The sequence below is a fragment of the Silurus aristotelis genome (assembly GCF_946808225.1).
Source record: "Silurus aristotelis genome assembly, chromosome: 22".
Classification (NCBI taxonomy): domain Eukaryota; kingdom Metazoa; phylum Chordata; class Actinopteri; order Siluriformes; family Siluridae; genus Silurus; species Silurus aristotelis.
The window spans coordinates 10,551,451-10,572,221 of record NC_139595.1 but is presented as its reverse complement, the minus strand read 5'-3'; the positions used below and the strand labels follow the sequence as shown (position 1 = coordinate 10,572,221).

The window sequence follows — 20,771 nt, the reverse complement described above, 5'->3', positions numbered from 1 at the left end:
CTTTCCTTTCACAAATCCAGTGTTTTTACTTTTATCTGCCAAGTCGTTGTCCTGACATAACCAAATAAATGCATTTTTGGTTATTTGGAGCTCATGGAATAAAGGCTCCCTACAGCTGCACTTTATGTCTCAGAACTACTGAGTGCTTAATAATTGCTAACACAAGGATAACTGGATACCAATAAGTAAGCCAGTGCTGGATAAACTTAGCTAGAGGCCATTTTTAGACTGGTAATCTGCTGTGCTTGATGGTATTGGCTAACACAAATGCTAACATTAGATCACAATAAGGTTATTTAATTTTTATTTAAGTTTTTTAGAAACTTAAAACATTATCTATAGATTTATTGCAAGTAAACATTCTATGCTGTTTCCAGACAGGGCAGAGCGTATTGCAGTACAATAGAGAACACAAAGTTCAGTCTTCAACCTATTAAAATGTATTTGTGTACATGCATGAAAAACAAACTGTATAGTACATATTTATTTGCTAGCTGTTGAATACCTTATGATACCTGTGTGTGCTATAATGTCCTGAAGATATTTTGCAGATGTCCTTTATTTTGATCCTGCTTTTGTGACACATTCCTTTGCTGCTGGGGTGCTTCCAATGTTGGAAGCATAGACATTTAGAGGATTTCAAAACATAAAACAGCGCTAATTATGCCAAGTTAATGACTCTTCTTTGCTAATGCGAAATTAGCTCTCATTTCACTCTAGCTATTACGATATATAATACTAACTATTGGTTATTGACATGATACTTAGCTTGTGTTTACTATCAAATGATTCAATTAGTAATAAAATGGCATTATTTAATTTTACCTGTTAAACATTTTAGAACATTTCTACAACTAACATAAGTAACATAAGTATAATTACTAATTTTCGCATCTCTTTAAAGCATTTTTAATCACCATTAAGGACTTTTCCTGAAACAGTCTCTTTATATTAACAAATTAGTTTGCTTTTAAAAAACATGTTTTGATAACGTTTCACGTCAGTGGATTCCCACTATATAGTTGAACTTTAAAGAGTACACATTTTGTACAAATTTATTTTTAAATGTTTAAATAGCAATAATCTCCAAAGAACACCAAGAAAATATTTAAACAGATGTGCACACATCTATTGCCAGATGTGCATGTGTAAAAGTGAAGTCTTTTAAACCCCTGCTGTACAGAGTCTATTTATAAGTGTGATGCTGTGTGAAAAATAACTCAGCACATACAGTGAAAGCTGCAGCAGTCCTGTATCAGGTCACTGCTAGTATTTGAGTGTCTGGAATGGGAGCATTAAGCCTGTGCCCTAATAGGGTAATCCCAGTATTAGAGCTTCCTTGATTCAAATATTCAATCAAATATTCTGCCTAGAATTTTAGAAATTACAAATATTAAAATAGTCCAATGACTGTTACATTTGCTATACTGCTGTACTGCATTGTAGATAATATTGACACAGACATTTGTCTAATGTTAGTATAAAATTTTTTACAAAAAACATTGGTTACGATTACAAATTACAAAAAAAAATTATAATTTACATGTCAGCTAATGTTATACTTAAACGTATTACTGGGCTTTCATGCTGTTTATGGAAGTAATTGATGTAACATAATTAATTACATTCTTTATATGTATAGGTGTTTGGTAACCCAGCCATTATGGATGCACAAGCCAGTGCACTCTTAGTGCCGATCCCAAGCCCGGGTAAATGGGGAGGGTTGCGTTCGGAAGGGCATCCAGCGTAAAACGTGCCAAATCAAATATGCGGATCACAAATGAGAATTTCATACCGGATCGGTCGAGGCCCGGGTTAACAACGACCGCCACAGGTATCGTTAGCCAACAGGGTACTGGTGGAAATTGGGCTACTGTTGGCCGAAGGAGGAGGAGGAGAGGAGGAAGACGTCTACGGAGACGGCAGGGAAAGGAGAAGTGTAGGAGAGTGGAGGTTTGGGTTGGTACTATGACGGGTAAAGGGAGAAAGGTAGCTGACATGATGGAGAGGAGAAAGGTAGATATGTTGTGTGTTCAGGGGACCAAGTGGAAAGGGAGTAAGGCCAGGAACATTGGAGGTGGGTTTAAACTGTTTTATCATGGTGTGGATGGAAAGAGAAATGGTGTAGGGGTGATTCTGAAGGAAGAGTACAGTAAGAGTGTAGTGGCGGTGAAGAGAGTTTCTGATAGGGTGATGATCGTGACGGTGGAAGTAGAAGGAATGATTTTAAATGTCATCAGTGCCTATGCTCCACAAGTGGGCTGTGAGATGGAGGAGAAGGAAAGATTCTGGAGTAAGTTAGATGGTGTACCTAGGAAAGAACGATTGGTGATTGGGGCAGACTTTAATGGGCATGTAGGTGAAGGGAACAGAGGTGATGAGGAGGTGATGGGTAGGTATGATTTTAAGGAGAGGAATGTGGAAGGGCAAATGGTGGTAGATTTTGCTAAAAGGATGGAAATGGCAGTGGTGAACACTTATTTTAAGAAGAAGGAGGATCATAGGGTGACATAAGAGTGGAGGAAGGTGCACACAGGTGGACTATGTGCTATGCAGGAGATGCAACCTGAAGGAGATTGGAGACTGTAAGGTGTTGGCAGGGGACAGTGTAGCTAGACAGCATCGGATGGTGGTCTGTAGGATGGTTTTGTAAGTGAAGAAGAAGAGGAGGACAGTGAGGACTGAAAGAAGAATAAGATGGTGGAAACTTAAGAAGGAAGAATGTAGTGTGAGGTTTAGGGAAGAGGTCAGACAGAGGCTCGGTGGTGTTGAAGAGGTGTTGGATGATTGGGCAACTACTGCAGGAGTGATGAGGGTGGCAGCTAGAAAAGTACTTGGTGTGACATCTGGAAATAGAAAGCAAGACAAGGAGACGTGGTGGTGGAATGAGGAAGTGCAGGAAAGCATAACGAGAAAGAGATTGGCAAAACAGAAGTGGGATAGACAGAGTGATGAGCAAAGTAGGCAGGAGTACAAGGAGATGCGGCAGCAGGTAAAGAGGAATGTGGCGAAAGCCAAGGAAAAGGCATATGAGGAGCTGTATGAGAGGTTGGACACTAAGGAAGGAGAAAAGGATTTATACCGATTGGCCAGGCAGAGGGACTGCGCTGGGAAGGATGTACTGCAAGTTAGAGCAGTAAAGGATGGAAAGGGAAATGTGTTGACTAGTGAGGAGAGTGTGTCGAGAAGGTGGAGGGAGTATTTTGAGCAGCTGATGAATGAGGAAAATCAGAGAGCGAGAAGGTTGGACGATGTGGAGTTGGTGAAGCAGGATGTAGATAGGATTAGTAAGGAGGAAGTAAGAGCAGCGATTAAGAGGATGAAGAGTGGAAAGTCGGTTGGACCAGATGACATACATGCGTGGAGATGTTTAGGAGAGATGGCAGTGGAGTTTTTGACCAGGTTGTTTAACAGGATTTTGGAAGGTGAGAAGATGCCTGAGGAATGGAGAAGAAGTGTGCTGGTACCGATCTTTAAGCATAAAGGAGATGTGCAGTCTTGCAGTAACTACAGGGGAATTAAGTTGATCAGTCACACCATGAAGTTATGGGAAAGAGTAGTGGAAGCCAGGCTGAGAGAAGAGGTGACAATCTGTGAGCAACAGTATGGTTTCATGCCAAGGAAGAGCACCACAGGTGCCTTATTTGCTTTGAGGATGTTGATGGAAAAGTATAGAGAAGGACAGAAGGAATTGCATTGTGTATTTGTGGATTTAGAGAAAGCGTACGACAGAGTGCCAAGAGAGGAGTTGTGGTATTGTATGAGGAAGTCAGGTGTGTCAGAGAAGTATGTGAGGGTGGTTCAGGAGATGTATGAGAACAGTGTGATGGCAGTGAAGTGTGCAGTAGGTACGACAGACTGGTTCAGGGTGAAGGTTGGACTGCATCAAGGATCGGCCCTGAGCCCTTTCCTGTTTGCAGTGGTGATGGACAGGTTGACGGACGAGGTCAGACAGGAGTCTCCCTAGACTATGATGTTTGCGGATGATATTGTCATTTGTGGTGAGAGTAGGGAGCAGGTTGAGAAGAGCCTGGAGATATGCGTTAGAGAGAAGGGGAATGAGAGTCAGTGGGAGTAAGACAGAGTACATGTGTGTGAATGAGAGGGAGGGCAGTGGAGGGGTGCGGTTGCAGGGAGAAGAGCTGGAAAAGGTGGAGGAGTTCAGGTACCTGGGGTCAACAGTGCAAAGTAATGGAGAGTGTGTTAGAGAAGTAAAGAAAAGAGTGCAGGCAGGGTGGAGTGGGTGGAGAAGAGTGACAGGAGTGATTTGTGATAGTAGGGTATCTGCAAGAATGAAAGGGAAAGTTTATAGGACTGTGGTGAGACCTGCGATGTTGTATGGATTAGAGACAGTGGCATTGAGTAAAAGACAGGAGATGGAGCTGGAGGTGGCAGAGCTGAAGATGTTAAGGTTTTCGTTGGGAGTGACGAGGATCAACAAGATTAGAAATGAGTTTATTAGAGGGACAGCGCATGTAGGATGTTTTGGTGACAAGGTGAGGGAGGCGAGATTGAGATGGTTTGGACATGTGCAAAGGAGGGACATAAATTATATTGGTAGAAGAATGCTGAGGATGGAGCCACCAGGTAGGAGGAAAAGAGGAAGGCCAAAGAGGAGGTTCATGGATGTGGTGAGGGAAGACATGCAGGTAGTTGGTGTGAAAGAGGCAGATGTAGAGGACAGGGTGGTATAGAGACGGATGATCCGCTGTGGCGACCCCTAAAAAGAGCAGCCGAAAGAAGATGATGATGATATGTATAGGTGTTTGGTGAATAAGAATAAAAGGATGGTACCGTAATTTCCGGACTATTAAGCGCACCCAAATATAAGACGCACCCACTGAATTTGACAAAGATTATTATTTTGAACATTAATACGCTGCACCTGTCTATAAGCCACAGGTGTCTACACTGAAACGAATGAACTTTACACAGGCTTTAACGAAAGACAGTGACGGCTTGTATCTAAACAGTAGCCTACCAAGAAAGTCATTGTTGTGAAAGGAAGGAGGAAGACAGTGAACAATTTTTCTCGAGAGTTTTTCTTTTGGCATCGTCGTGCGTTTAAAAATCACCATCGGTGAAGCTTTTCTCCAGATGCCGTGCAGCTCAGAACACAGGTGAAGTGCGTTTTTTCATGCCCGGTTGTTTTCAGCATGACGAATGATTCGCATTTCCTGTTGCCAGTCCGAGTGAGAGGCAGGTCAAATGTCAGAGGAACCTCATCCATATTTATGATGTGGTGCGGCCCGATTCAGTGGGAGCGCATCCGATTTAATATTAGGAGTTTCATTGGTTCACTTTAAACCGTTCGGCAATTTCATTGGTTTAATGTTATGGGTTTCAGTGTTTTGGCATAAAGCTTGTGAAACCGAAAAACTCAGAAAAAAATCCATAAATAGCGGCTTATAGTCCGGAAAATACGGTATATAATATATAACAAATATTCCACAAAATAATGGGAGAAGATGAACCAATGTGCTGGGGGGGACATACCCAATCTAGGGGTTGGCAATAAATGAAAAGCTTTACCCCTCACTGGAGTAGAACAATGTTGGTTGACCTGCATGACTAGCCATGTATTACTTTGTTAGTGAGAAGAAGGAGTTTCTAATTAATTCTCTTTGAAATTTGAAGCCAGTATCCTGCTTATTTACAAGTGTTATATGAATTTTAAATATTTTGGATTTCATATTGGTTTTACCCATTTAAACATTAGTAAGGGTTCAAAGTGGTGCAATCTTGCTGAGCTGGGATAAAAATGTCATTATACCAAGATTGCGAAAGATGTGGGTATTATTTTGCTTCTGGGTGTTGCTGGAACTTAAATTTTTTTCAAAGCTTTAAAGATATTTATTTTCTTTTTACAGATGCAATATAAATGTTTATGCACCGTTTTGGCCGGTCAATGCTACTGTAATTTATAGCCATGCTATAATGTTTGTTGACTTATGTTTATGCTTAAGCAGCAATGATATTAAGTCTTACTTCATTACATAATTAAAATAAGTTTCCTTTTATTTTTTATAAAGAATACTTGTATGTTTGTGAACTGGAGGATTCAGCATTGGTTGTTTTAAACATGGGTTGTTTAAGATAAAAAATTTTTTTACTGCTGATATTTTTGACACTATCTTGAGAAGTTCTGTACTAATGTGTACCGTATTGACTACAGTATATGCATGAAAGGACTTGAACCATAATGTTGAGCATTGGTTAGGCATTATGTGTTTAAATTTACCAAAGCTGGGAGAGTGGAAAACTTGGAATTTACTTTAACCACAAAATAAACCGTAATCGGAATGCGCATTTAAGAAAAAAAGTGTCCAACACTTTCATCAATACCTGATGACAGTGTCAACATGAGGAAATGAAAATTAAAGGTTAACTGTGACACATTGATGATAAGTATGCCTGTTTGGTGTTCACTGTTCAGGAACAGTCAACACTTTAGTATGCACTTTTAGTATATTAAAATTTGAATAAACCATCTCTGTGTATTTAGTTCAAACTTATTTAAGTTAATTCATAAAATTATTATTATATAATAACATTCTAAATATAATGTTATATATAATTTGTAGTGGCAGGGCCAGCAAGGCTTTTTAGATATTCTTGTCCATGAATATGTAGTAAATTATTCTATTATATAAAATTATTCCAATATTCTATTCTCTACATTTTATAACGTATCTTTTGGGTCCACTGCCTTTGCTGTGCCACCGAGTGTAATTTTACATTGGAATTTCTGTCCAATCAAATTTCAGTTCACATCAGGTATTCCCTTAAAGCCAGCAGAATGAACTGTGCAGAGTCATATACATGCTGCTTGAAGCTGTTGCTTTAACCAATCAGACTGCAATTTGGTTAATCTTAGGCCTGCTTGACGGTGTAGGAACACATCAGCATTTTCATGTTCTTTGCTTGGATGGTCAGAGAGCAGACTAATGAAGCCCACATCTGTCACAGCCTGCAACGCTCAAATGTAATTGTGTGGATTTAGCTTTTTTTCATTCCACAATGGCTGACAGAAGCAGAAATTTATTTGTTCATATATATATATATATATATATATATACAGTGAGGAAAATAAGTATTTGAACACCCTGCTATTTTGCAAGTTCTCCCACTTAGAAATCATGGAGGGGTCTCAAATTGTCATCGTAGGTGCATGTCCACTGTGAGAGACATAATCTAAAAATAAAATATCCAGAAATCACAATGTATGATATTTTAACAATTTATTTGTATGATACAGCTGCAAATAAGTATTTGAACACCTGAGAAAGTCAATGTTAATATTTGGTACAGTAGCCTTTGTTTGCAATTACAGAGGTCAAACGTTTCCTGTAGTTTTTCACCAGGTTTGCACACACTGCAGGAGGGATTTTGGCCCACTCCTCCACACAGATCTTCTCTAGTTCAGTCAGGTTTCTGGCCTGTCGCTGAGAAACACGGAGTTTGAGCTCCCTCCAAAGATTCTCTATTGGGTTTAGGTCTGGAGACTGGCTAGGCCATGCCAGAACCTTGATATGCTTTTTACAGAGCCACTCCTTGGTTATCCTGGCTGTGTGCTTCGGGTCATTGTCATGTTGGAAGACCCAGCCTCGACCCATCTTCAATGCTCTAACTGAGGGAAGAAGGTTGTTCCCCAAAATCTTGCAATACATGGCCCCGGTCATCCTCTCCTTAATACAGTGCAGTCGCCCTGTCCCATGTGCAGAAAAACACTCCCAAAGCATGATGCTACCACCCCCATGCTTCACAGTAGGGATGGTGTTCTTGGGATGGTACTCATCATTCTTCTTCCTCCAAACATGTTTAGTGGAATTATGACCCAAAAGTTCTATTTTGGTCTCATCTGACCACATGACTTACTCCCATGACTCCTCTGGATCATCCAAATGGTCATTGGCAAACTTAAGACGTGCCTGGACATGTGCTGGTTTAAGCAGGGAAACCTTCCGTGCCATGCATGATTTCAAACCATGACATCTTAGTGTATTACCAACAGTAGTTTAGTTCTGGGCTGATTTCTCACCTTCCTTAGGATCATTAGGACCCCACGAGGTGAGATCTTGCATGGAGCCCCAGTCCGAGGGCGATTGACAGTCATGTTTAGCTTCTTCCATTTTCTAATGATTGCTCCAACAGTGGACCTTTTTTCACCAAGCTGCTTGGCAATTTCCCCGTAGCCCTTTCCAGCCTTGTGGAGGTGTACAATTTTGTCTCTAGTGTCTTTGATCAGCTCTTTGGTCTTGGCCATGTTAGTAGTTGGATTCTTACTAATTGTATGGGGTGGACAGGTGTCTTTATGCAGCTAACGACCTCAAACAGGTCCATCTAATTTAGGATAATAAATGTAGTGGAGGTGGACATTTTAAAGGCAGACTAACAGGTCTTTGAGGGTCAGAATTCTAGCTGATAGACAGGTGTTCAAATACTTATTTGCAGCTGTATCATACAAATAAATAGTTTAAAAATCATACATTGTGATTTCTGGATTTTTTTTTTTAGATTATGTCTCTCACAGTGGACATGCACCTACGATGACAATTTCAGACCCCTCCATGATTTCTAAGTGGGAGAACTTGCAAAATAGCAGGGTGTTCAAATACTTATTTTCCTCACTGTGTGTAATATATATATATATATATATAGACATTCAAAGACATTTACAAGAAAGACTTTTCACCAAAAGCTGGACATTGTGAGGAGAGTTTTTTTTTATAAACCATTCATACTTTTGTGTTTTCTTTTTGATAGGATTTGCAAAGAAACCCAATTTGCTTGAATTACAAATTGTCAAGAAAACTTAAATGCAAGAAATTTGTTTATAGAAATGCACGGAAAACCCCGGGTTATTTTATGAGAATAATATTTATGCTTCTGTAAGAGATGATGAATGTTGGCAGTACAGCTGTGGCTGCAGTGAAATGAGACTTGTTGAATTGTGTTAATTGGGTTTCTTGCTTTAGTAATAACGTTAATTTTTGCTGCATTAGATACCTGTGATGCAGCGCTCTGCATTTCTATATAATACTATACTATATCATGATGGTTTCTATCTATTTGGCATCATAATGATGGTATTAAGAGGTTGATTGACTCAGGTAGGACACCACTGATGCCTAGGTGCGAAACGTACAACTCGCCACTGTGTTAGTGTACTCATTATTTGCCCATTGTTTTGTGACATTTATAATACTAATTACAAGATGAGCAGGCTGGTCTGAGCTAACAGTAAGTCTGAAGTAAGGGGAAAAAAGCACTTTTTATAACCATGCAGAACATGATCTTAGAATGCACAAAACATACAATTTTGAACGGGATGCTAAACATTTGGCATATGCCAAAGCAGGTGGACACCTGACCATTACAGTACACCCATATGTGCTTGTTGAACATCACCTCACTTTTGGTCCTTTAAAAGCCTCTGGCATTACACTAGACTTTGGAGTGTGGCTTATGGCTGAAAGATTTGCCCATTCAGCTATAAGAGCATTAGTGAGTTCAGGCCCTGATGAGTGAGAATGCCCTGGGCATATTCAGTGGGGTTGAGGTTAGGGATCTGTGAAGGCCATGCAAGCTCTTTCACAAAAACCTTGAGGTGTATGGACTACAACAGCACAAGCTCAATCAGGTTCCATCCTGTTAGCCAAGAACAAGAATCTAAGAATCATTAGTACAACAATTAGTACAAAATTTTAAAAAAGACCAGGTGATTTGTTTTCCTATTTTCAGCTATCCTGTATGATAAGATTAAATGTTTATTTTAAATTCTAATATGAACAATCTGAATCTCTTGCCTGGTATTCTTTTTTTTAGCATTGTGCTGCTGCCACATGATTGGCTTACTTTAAAACTGAATGAATGTCCAGCTGTATATGTTTTCCTAATAAAGAAACACTACAGTATATATACACTGATGTTCATGACAACTCTTTTAGGAGTAACACGCCAAGCCTTTTGCGTCTGCAAATGCTATTTTATTTTTATTAATATTAATTCTTAAATTAATTTCATTCTGTTTTTGTCATTGGAATTTTGCCATTTTATTGCTGTGTGCTGATCTCCTAACCACTTGTCTATTTCTGATTACAATTTTGCTTCACGTTCTCTATTTGGCTGCCAGTTCTAATAAATATTCAAAACTGCGACTGATTCCCTGTCTGACTCTGTCGCATAGCAGCATGCAATTTTCTTTTGCGAAATTATTTTAATGCAAGGCTCAAATTAGATGTAGTGAAGTAGCACTGGTGTTACTATTTCAGAAAATTAGGAGCAAATGCAGTAGTAAAAAATGTAGAAGCAGTTGTTGCTTCTAAATTTTTGAAGTGCTTTGGTACTCGTATACAATGTGGGTGTGCTGCCTGCAGAGCTTTTGTCACAGAATAAAGCTAGAAAGGTGAAGTGTTACAAATGTAGCCTGGCTAGCTGGGATTAAATTTGATTATTCATAGTATATCAGAAAAAAGTCACACCAGGAGTAATATTTCATAGCTTGTTTTGCCAGTTTACAAAAATGTACTAAGTAAAAATATATATAGTAACATAAATCAGATTTTAATAAATTCTGGTATAATACAATTATTACTGCACTTTAATGGCTCTGTACATGTACTTTGTACAATGACAAAGTTAAATCTAATTTATTCTGATCTACTTATCATTTACTAGCCTTATTTAATTATGAAGGACATAAAGATCTCTAGAAATAGAATTGCAGTCAAAACTTGAAATGTGACATGGCAACCAAATTCAAGTGAAGTAAAGGAAGGAAAGCAGGAAAAAAATAAATACATATATAAATAAAATATATATTATTAAAACTGATATATACCTTTATACCTACATAAAACAAAACCGTTCTTCCACAAGTGTGCAAAATGTTCTAAAGTGAACATTTTACTATGCTCAGAATTAACCAATAACAGCTTGCGAGAACAGTATTTCTTTTATACAAATGTTTTATTTAAAAATTATAATAATAATAATATGGGGTACTTGATATTTCACACAAAGTATATATTATATATATATATATATACACACACACACATACACACACACACACACACACACACACACGTATTTTTCGGACTATAAGCCGCTACTTTTTTCCCTCGTTTTGAACCCCGTGGCTTAAACAATGAAGCAGCTTATTTATGAATTTTTCTTGGGTTTTTCCCGGTTTTACAAACTTCAAGCCAAAAAAACTGAGCCAAATAAAATTAGACCAATGAAATTCCCGAACGGAAACGAAAAGAACCTGTGTTCTGAGCTGCACAGCATCGGGAGAAAAATGTTTTTTTTTTAAAACGCACGATGATGCCAAAAGATAAACTCCCGAGAGAAATAGTTGTGAAAGGAAGGAGGAAGACAGTGAACAATGACTTACTTGGTCGGCTACTGTTTAGATACAAGCCGTTGTAACGCGTTGAGTCTGGGTGAAGGGAGAGCTCGCTAACTCCATTTGCAACAGAAAATCATATAAGCACAGATAGGTTTCTAAAACTCGTGCTTTTTTATTTTTCTTGGCAACAGCATTACAGGGTAGTAAAAGAAACTTAGAAATGAGCCTCAGAAAATAATAAGGACATATTCCTCGGTCTTGCACACATGCAGTAGTACCGGAAAAAAATGCGTCGGCAGGCTATTCCCAAAATACCGCTCAGCTCTTAAAGGAGCCACAACATTTTACACCCGTGTAACAGACACTGTCGTTAAAGCCTGTGTAAAGTTCATTAGTTTCAATGTAGACATATAGACAGGTGCGGCTTATTTATGTTTAAAATAAAAATCTTTGTCAAATTCAGTGGGTGCGTCTTATATATGGGTGCGCTTTATAGCCCGGAAATTACGGTGTACACACACACATATACACATATATATACACACACACAGTACAGACCAAAAGTTTGGACACACCTTCTCATTCAAAGAGTTTTCTTTATTTTCATGACTATGAAAATTGTAGAGTCACACTGAAGGCATCAAGGGCTATTTGACCAAGAAGGAGAGTGATGGGGTGCTGCGCCAGATGACCTGGCCTCCACAGTCACCGGACCTGAACCCAATCGAGATGGTTTAGGGGTGAGCTGGACCGCAGAGTGAAGGCGAAAGGGCCAACAAGTGCCAAGCATCTCTCGGGGAACTCCTTCAAGACTGTTGGAAGACCATTTCAGGTGACTACCTCTTGAAGCTCATCAAGAGAATGCCAAGAGTGTGCAAAGCAGTAATCAAAGCAAAAGTTGGCTACTTTGAAGAACCTAGAATATGACATTTTTCAGTTGTTTTACACTTTTTTGTTATGTATATAATTCCATATATAATTCCACGTGTTAATTCATAGTTTTGATGCCTTCAGTCTGAATCTACAATTTTCATAGTCAATAAAGAAAACTCTTTAAATGAGAAGGTGTGTCCAAACTTTTGGTCTGTACTGTATATATAAATAATGTAACACTACTAGTAACGGCGCGCAAACCAACAGGGCCTGGGCTCCAGCGATTGGTGGGGAGTTAGCTGGATTATCTGTAATCTAGGTGTTACTGAATCTATAATTTTACGTCACAGTGCCTCCAATAAAAAAGTTTAACAACAAACAAATGAATTAACAGTAGGGGTTCATCATCACTCTCACTTAAACAAACTGAATAACACTATTAGTGTGTGAAGTTGTCCTCTAAAAGAATATCACATTCAAATAACCGGATGCAAATGCACAATGAAACAAATATAAAAGTAGTTAATCAAAATATTTTTTTGTATATAAGGGAAAATAAAAATCTAAAGCTTAAAAGAACAAAAAAAATCCTTATGTTTATGGTAAATGACAAATCTGTGCTTTTTCAATTGTCAATAGATACTAAAGTGAAAAAAGATTTAGAAACAGCTCTGTACCGAACGCAAATGGATCAATTTAGCAGCTAGTCACTGTAATACACGTATATGAATTAACACAATACCCGGAAACAAAACCTCCACCTTGCAAGTGTAGTAATGGGAAGTCCGATTCTTTTTTGTGAATCAGTTCTTTCGGACAGTTCGTTTCAAAGAACCGGTTCAAAAAACCGGTTCACCAGTTCTTTTACGTTTTAACGTCATGACGTCATGCATATCCAAACATCATCTCGGCGGATGAACATACACACTAAACACATTTAAATAAAGTCATGTCTATTGCATGAGGTCATATAGCTTATCTGTTTAAATTAAATCATCATCATCATCTTCTTAGAAATTTCCTTACATTTACGTTTTGCACTAAATCACCCAATACAGGCACTGATGTGCAAAACGTTGATGTTTTAAGTTGTTAGTAAATAAACTTACTTTTCATTTAAGTCCTCAGTTCACCTGTGCTCATATATCAGCAGCGCAGCACCAGCCTTTACAGTATGTCGAACGCATCTGAATCGGAGTCCAAAAAGTGTGTGTGTGTGTGTGTGTGTGTGTGTGTGTGTGTGTGTGTGTGTGTGTGTGTATTAATGTCAGACAGCACGCGTACTGCTCGGTAGGTTGCGCATGCTCAGTATCAATTCGTTGGTATCAGTAGTATGTCGGACGTGTCCTAAAGAAACTGTTCTTGATACAGTACTGGTGACTCGAGAACAGCAGTATGTGTGCTGCTCGGAATCGGCAGGTATGCGCATGCTCAGTGATGATCACTTGTTCAGCAGCATGTTTCAGTTTAATGTGTGTACTGTTGGAAAAACTAGAGAAGAACCCCATTCTCAGGGATATCGATTTATTTTGAGTCGGATAGACGGTCATACATATTCAAAAGTGAGTAACTTGGGTAATTTTGTTAATTAGTGCTGATTTTAGACGCGAACTGTTTTGAACGATTCAGTCCGATTTGGTGAACCGGTTCACTAAAAAGAACCAGTTCAAATGAACGATTCGTTCACGAACCGGACATCGCTATGCAAGTGTGTAAAGTGCCGCTTGGATTTCGTTGGGGCCCAAACACGGTGGTGCACTTACAGGCAATCAGGAATGACTGGTGAATTTAGCAATGAACAGTCAGACTGTTTACTCACTCAGTTCTCCACTCTGCTACGGTGAAAACTCACAAAGATTAATGGTTACGTGTAGGTTTCGGTCGGTCTTTAAGCAGGATCCTGGAACAAGTCCAACACTGAGGAAAAGTCACGCGTCTCCCGCCAGAAAATGGCTCCTCACTCCTCACTCGGGAAGGTCAGCCTCCTCTAACTTTTAACAAGTGGAGTTGTCCCGGTTTGACAAAGAGGTCCGTAAATCCCCTCGGGGCGGTTTGTAACACAACTCTGTCCCGAAATTCCACGGAAAACAATTGCGGAGAAAACCTCCAGCCTTTTGTTCCCGCCTGCAAAAAAAGTCCAAAAAGACCGGAAAACCACTCTCTCTCAATCTCTCGCGCCGACCATGCTCTTTTATCAAACCATGGTAAAATTTTATACAATTTTATCCGCCCCCCCATTCTGTCCATTCTGATCTCTGTCCATTCTGATTGGCTGATCATCAACACACCATAACTAAATGGAACACCTAATTGGTTATCATTGGGAATGACTAAATTTACATACAATATTCAAATTCTTAAGTATATACAAAGTGATATTGAAACGTATCCAAAATATGTATATATAATAATAAAAAATATTAATAAAATAGAAACATACAAGAATAAATAATGATATGGCAATGTATACCAATGTTCACTGGGTTTATGTTTCTATTTTATTAATATTTTATATACATTTTTATTTAATTTTTTTTTATTAAAACTTAGGACTTTAATTAAAAGTGTATGTGAAAGGTATCATAGCTTGCCTAAAATCTGTTATTTTATGTTACTTTCTTTTCCTATATATAACCGTTATATAAAAGCAATATCACATAAGCAAGAACGCAATTATATTGTATATTAATATTCAGTAAAAACACACTCTTGCTTATGAGATATTGTATAAGTATATCCACTGAAGTTAGACTAAGGAAACAATAATTGAACTGTTCTTTGGCCATGTTGTACCTTTCAGGGTAATATTATATTGCTTGGGGAACAGAAATGTTCCTGTAGAATATTTTACTATCATGTAAAGTTTATGCATATTATTAATTAGCTGCAAAATCAGTATGACATGTCTTGTTTTGGACCCTTGGGCATTACACGAAACATGGGCATCAGAGAGAGGTTTTGTTTGCTAAAAATGTAAACAAAACCATGATGCGATAGCATACACGTTTAGTTCCACAGACCATAAATGATTATTATTCAGCATGAATATGATGTTTCATGAGCATGTTGACAACAATGGTGTACCTTCATTGATTGCAGGTTATATAATATTAAAGAATAAAATGTATTGTAGTGTCAGTGTAGAGGTCACAACTTTAGCATTAAACACACATTTACCAGATCATAAGCAGATCATTTGCACACACGTAGACATGAAATCACACCACACTGTTTATTTAGACACAGAGAGAGAATCATTGCCAAAAACGTCATACACAGATATGCACATGAACAGATACATTCGAGACATTTAGAATCTCCGTCATTATAATGTTTCTGAGCAAGACTCAGATATAGCAGGTTTTTGGGTATTGTGCATTTTTGTACCACAGATCTAAACTAAGCTCTAAATGCTTGAATCTTTTTTAACCAATATGATGCATTGGTTTTATGTTTTGTGATGCCGTAGATGATGAAGAGGATCCTTTCCAGCCAGTAACCTCAGACGAGACAGTTGCTGAGGGAGGTACGGTGACTCTGACATGCCGTGTGGCGGAGAGTGATAATTCCTCTCTCCAGTGGTCCAACACTGCACAACAGACACTCTACTTTGGAGCTAAAAGAGGTGAGAGACACAGGGACTGGTGGGTGGAGAGAAGTGCCTGGATGGATGAGTGGTCAGATAAATGGAAGTATGGATGGATAAACCCATGGACAAATGGATGGGTGTGTGATTTCAAACCTCAGAGAAATTGTGATTGACAGAAATATCCCAATTGAAGAAGAATGAGAATTATTGAAAGAATGAAAGAAGGAAGAAGAAGAATAAAACATTTAGATAGGAATATTTGCTCAATAAAATGCCTAATGAAATGATGAGAAAAGAGATATACATAGTACATGTACTTAACTGATTGTCATACATATTAGTATGTCTTATACACTAATATAATGCAGCAGTTAACACATATGCATACACATACTCACACATATCTATTAATACATTTGCCTTAGAAAAAATTTTAATCCTTAAAGGTTCCAAGTAGTAATTATAATAATAATATTAATACAGTGAAATTTGAACAGAGAAGTTGAAAATCAGGCTTACATTGTCACAACAGATTTTGCAGAAACGTATACAGAAACCACACTTACCTCAGTGAAAAAGCACTTGTTTTCGTCTTAGTGGCTTAAATACATTGCAAGCTACACACATTTACCATTTTATTAGGAAACCTGTAATAACATCAGATTAGATAGATAGATAGATAGATAGATAGATAGATAGATAGATAGATAGATAGATAGATAGATAGATAGATAGATAGATAGATAGATAGATAGATAGATAGATAGATAGATAGATAGATAGATAGATAGATTGATTGATTGATTGATTTTAAGGTGTACTTTTATGTAGCGAGTCCTCCGTTCAACCACATGCCAAAGGTGTGCTATTGAATTCACTGAAGAACATTCAACTCATGATCACGTTCATCAAACCAGTTTGAGACTATGTTTGCTTCGTTGCAATTTGTATTATCCTGCTAGACGTAGCCATTATAAGATGGATAGGTTTTTGGTAAAAATGAAGGGATGCACTTTCCTAACACCTTGACACCAAATTCACCAGCCTGGACTGTTGACACAAGGCAGGGTAGGTCTATGGATTTAAACTGTTGGCACCAAATACTGACCCTACCATCTGCAGGATTTAGCAGAGTTCCAGATTCATCAAACCAGGCTCTGCTTTTCCAAATCAGCTGTCCAGTTTTGGTGAGCCGGTGCCCACTACAGCCTCAGTTTTGTGTTCTTGGCTGACAGAAGTGGAACCCTGTCAGAATGTGGTCTTCTGCTGTTGTAGCCCCTCTGCCACAGAATTTGACAAATTGTGAAATCTGTGAAGCTTTTCTGTTTACCACAATTGCAGGAGTGGTTATCTGAATTAGCAGTCTGGACATTCTCTGTTGAACTCTCTCATCAGCATGGTGTTTACTGTTGCAGAAGGTGCAAGAATAATGCACAGAGCTTTCCGAATTCAACTTATACAGTAATGCAGAGTAGACTTTTTAGTGCAGCACATCCTTCGTTTACTTTCTGAAAATTTTAGGGAATCACCTGATTATTTTGTTGGCAACAATATTAAAATCCTTATTAATTATAGTATAATCAAAAAAATAATGACCATTTGCAGAGGTTTCTTTCTGTAAATTGATGATTTTACAATGTTTGATTGTTTAATAGTCTTAGTCAGCAACTCTCTACCAGTCCTCTCTCCTTGTTTTTGCAGATTTTATGGTGTTCCCTTTAGCTTTTTAACAAGGTTTCAAATTCATAACCTTTGAGCAACTCTGTCAAAACATTTGGGACATTATGATTTGAAAATCTCATAAAACCATATAACATAGAAAACATATCAGATGTTTACATTGAGGAAATAACCATTTTAAGTAAAATTGGTAATTGTGCGTTTGATGGGCGCAACAAATTTCCAAAAAATGTTGGGGAAAAAAGTAGGTGTTAAAAAAAAAAATAAAAAAAAACAATAATAAAAAAAAAATCTGGAGGAACATTTTGTAACTACTGCGATTAATTGGCAACGGGTAACATGAGTGGGTATAAAAAGGGACAAGGGCAAAACTCAAAATAAAAACAGACTAATGTATTTAACAATTATTGTAAATTCTTTTGCATGATTTAGCAACTTTTCTTTTAAATAAACACCTAATTAACTGTTAATTAACAGTTATAATTTACAATACTTTCTCTACTAGCTGGCTTTTTAATTTACTGGCTTTTCTAAATAGAGCACTTTATGTGCCTGTTAAGCACATCAGTTCAGTCTTAATACTGGACTGTTTAATTAAAATCGCCTTGCATATTAAATATAACACTAACCTTGACCACTGCAATGTTAAGGTGAATGGTGTAGGATTCAGTAATGTTTAGTAATTTTTTGTAGTTCCTCTTTTTTTTTAAGGGATCTGTTTAAGTAATTGTTGGTGGCTTTATCTGTTTCAGCTGTGTGTTTTTTCCCCACTGTATTCCATTTATAAGTAATTAGATAAAACATTTAACGTTGATTTCAAGTATGGCATTTGCATTTGGAATCTGATACAGTTGAGTTCTAATATGAAGTCTATCTATCTATCTATGCCATCATTAGACTAAAGTATTATATAACAGGCCATTCAGAGCGATTGAAAAAACATCATTTTGCTACATTATTAAAAAGTAAAGAACAAACTGGTAACACCAAACCTATGCCAGAAGAATTTCTTCCCTGTTAGAGAAAAAAACGAAGGAAACATTAAAATAAATAAAATTGTGCCAAATCATTGATAATCCTTAAAAACAGGAGGACCAAACTGAGCCAAAAATATCCAAGACAGTTCTGGAGCCACATATGGACAGAGCAAGCAATGATCAATTGCACAAGAATGATGTGCAGGGAACAGCCACCTTATGGTGTGCCCATAAATGGCTGCCAGTAAAACAGATTCAAATGTATTTTTGCTGGCAAAAGCAGTACAATAAATTCTGATCTGTACAGGGCAATATTATTTGCTCAGAATTGGCCAAATGGTACTAAACTCAATAGATGGTGATTTATAGTGTAAATGGACAATTACCTGAAAAGCATACATTGAGAGGAAAAAAAATGCAAGGAAGTGGAATGTTCTGCAATGCCCAAGTCAATCACCTAAATTAAATCTAGTTGAGCATTCCTTAGCAGTTGCAGTAATGGCCTGGCTGAACATCACCAGGGGGAAAACGATAATATCTGTAAGTTCCAGACTTCAGACCTACAGTAAATACTCTGGTAGATAACAATAATGTTTCCAGTGTAAAAAATATTTATGGGACTAACTGTACATTATCTCCACAGACTGTGGCTCCCCTTGGCAGTTTGGCTCAATCCCACAGTCACTTTCCTGACAAGCTGGCCTTTGGCTAACCATGGCTAATACAGTTGAGTGGGTTGTTGCAACTTTTGAGATTGTTGCCAGTGATGCAGAATACTTTGGCTGGTGTTAGGTCTCTCACCAGCAGCCCTTATTCTCCCAAAGTTGCTGTTTATCTAACCAGTGAGCTAGGGGATAGGTGCTGCTAGCATGTTAAGGTACACGTAAAAGTCTATTCTGGTGATAGCAACACTATTCTCTTTGCAGTGCTAATCACACATTCTCCCTTATATTATCTTTTGTTCCTCTCTTGGTGGTTTCCTTCCCATATCCAGAGTGTTCCCCAACAATGCATGCTTAATACAGGATAGAAACCTTGTACTAGCCCACTTCACAAGCCATAAGGCTAAACCTTAATAAAGGGAAATATGAAAACTAGCAGTTATCTGTTCATCTGTTCATGTACAGTTACAAACTGTACATGTATAACACAAATATGTTTACCATAATTGACTGGCGGATGCTTTGCTTAAAACCACTCTCTTTTTAGATTTGTACAAAAATTAAGGAGTGTTCAGTTTGAATTCAATTAAATGTATAATAAACACATATATTTATGAATATTAAATACATTTGTATTGTTTCCATTTCACTAAATCTAAATAATGTATTTTCAGTAGGGTTAATTAAGGAGATTTTGGGAGAGAGAAGGAGGGAGGAGGCAGACAAAGAGAGAGAGAAGATGAAGGCATAGCTGGAAGAGAATAGTATCTGATGGAGACAAAAAAACTGAGACAAAAAAACATTTTCTGATAAACCATAAGTTTCACCTCAATAACCACGGGGGTTTTTGGGGGGTTTTGTATGGTTTTGAAACTGCATTTAAAAAAAGTTTTATTTTAAAACAAATTTTCTTTTCTTTTCTTTTTTTTGTTGTTATTTTTTTGTTTCCTTCATTTCTTCTTTTTTATGGCTTTCTTTCCTAGCCTTGAGAGATCATCGTATCCAGCTACATAAGTCCACACCCACAGAATTGTCAATTACCATTTCCAATGTGCAACTGTCAGATGACGGAGAATACACCTGCTCCATATTCACCATGCCTGTACGGATTGCTCGAGCCACTGTAACTGTACTAGGTAGGTGTTTGTGCATGTGTGTATGTGTGTAAAGGGTAGGTGCATGTTGTATATATCACAGCCACAGCTGCTCTTCCAGATGCTGAAGTTCTGGTAATCATTATAATTAAGGCTTCATTAGGTCTTACATATCTTACTGTCAACTGTTGTTCTCTTTTCACTCTCACTGTCTTTCTTTTCTGTCTGGTTCTCTGTCCTTTTATCTATCCTATCTTTCTTTCTTTTCTCCTTTCTTACTTTCTTCTTCTCCATGTTTTTTTTTCACTCAGGGGTTCCCGGGAAGCCAGTAATAACAGGGTTTGAAGATCCAGTGCAGGAAGGAGGGAGTGTGACACTTACCTGCACCAGCACTGGTAGCAAACCTCCTGCTCAGTTGTACTGGTATAAAGGACAGGAAAAGCTGGAAGGTACACACACATACACCCACTTACATATTCACACACATTACATTAGCATTGAAACACAATAAGTAAGGTTTGGCATGCATTAATCCCTGTG

The 20,771-nt window shown here is 37.9% G+C and overlaps 1 protein-coding gene and 1 long non-coding RNA gene across 2 annotated transcripts in view; one reads left to right on the top strand and one right to left on the bottom strand.

Moving 5' to 3' along the window:
• The window catches only part of LOC310717791, a 54,817-nt gene that overhangs the window by 11,417 nt on the left and 22,629 nt on the right, over nucleotides 1–20,771 (bottom strand). The gene's annotated exons all lie outside the window — the stretch shown is intronic.
• The window catches only part of cadm3 (cell adhesion molecule 3), a 97,744-nt gene that overhangs the window by 59,396 nt on the left and 17,577 nt on the right, over nucleotides 1–20,771 (top strand). The window contains exons 3-5 of the mRNA XM_083525974.1: nucleotides 15,699–15,854; nucleotides 20,121–20,273; nucleotides 20,543–20,680. Coding sequence (XP_083382100.1) covers nucleotides 15,699–15,854; nucleotides 20,121–20,273; nucleotides 20,543–20,680 — 447 coding nt within the window. The remainder of the gene's footprint in view (nucleotides 1–15,698; nucleotides 15,855–20,120; nucleotides 20,274–20,542; nucleotides 20,681–20,771) is intronic.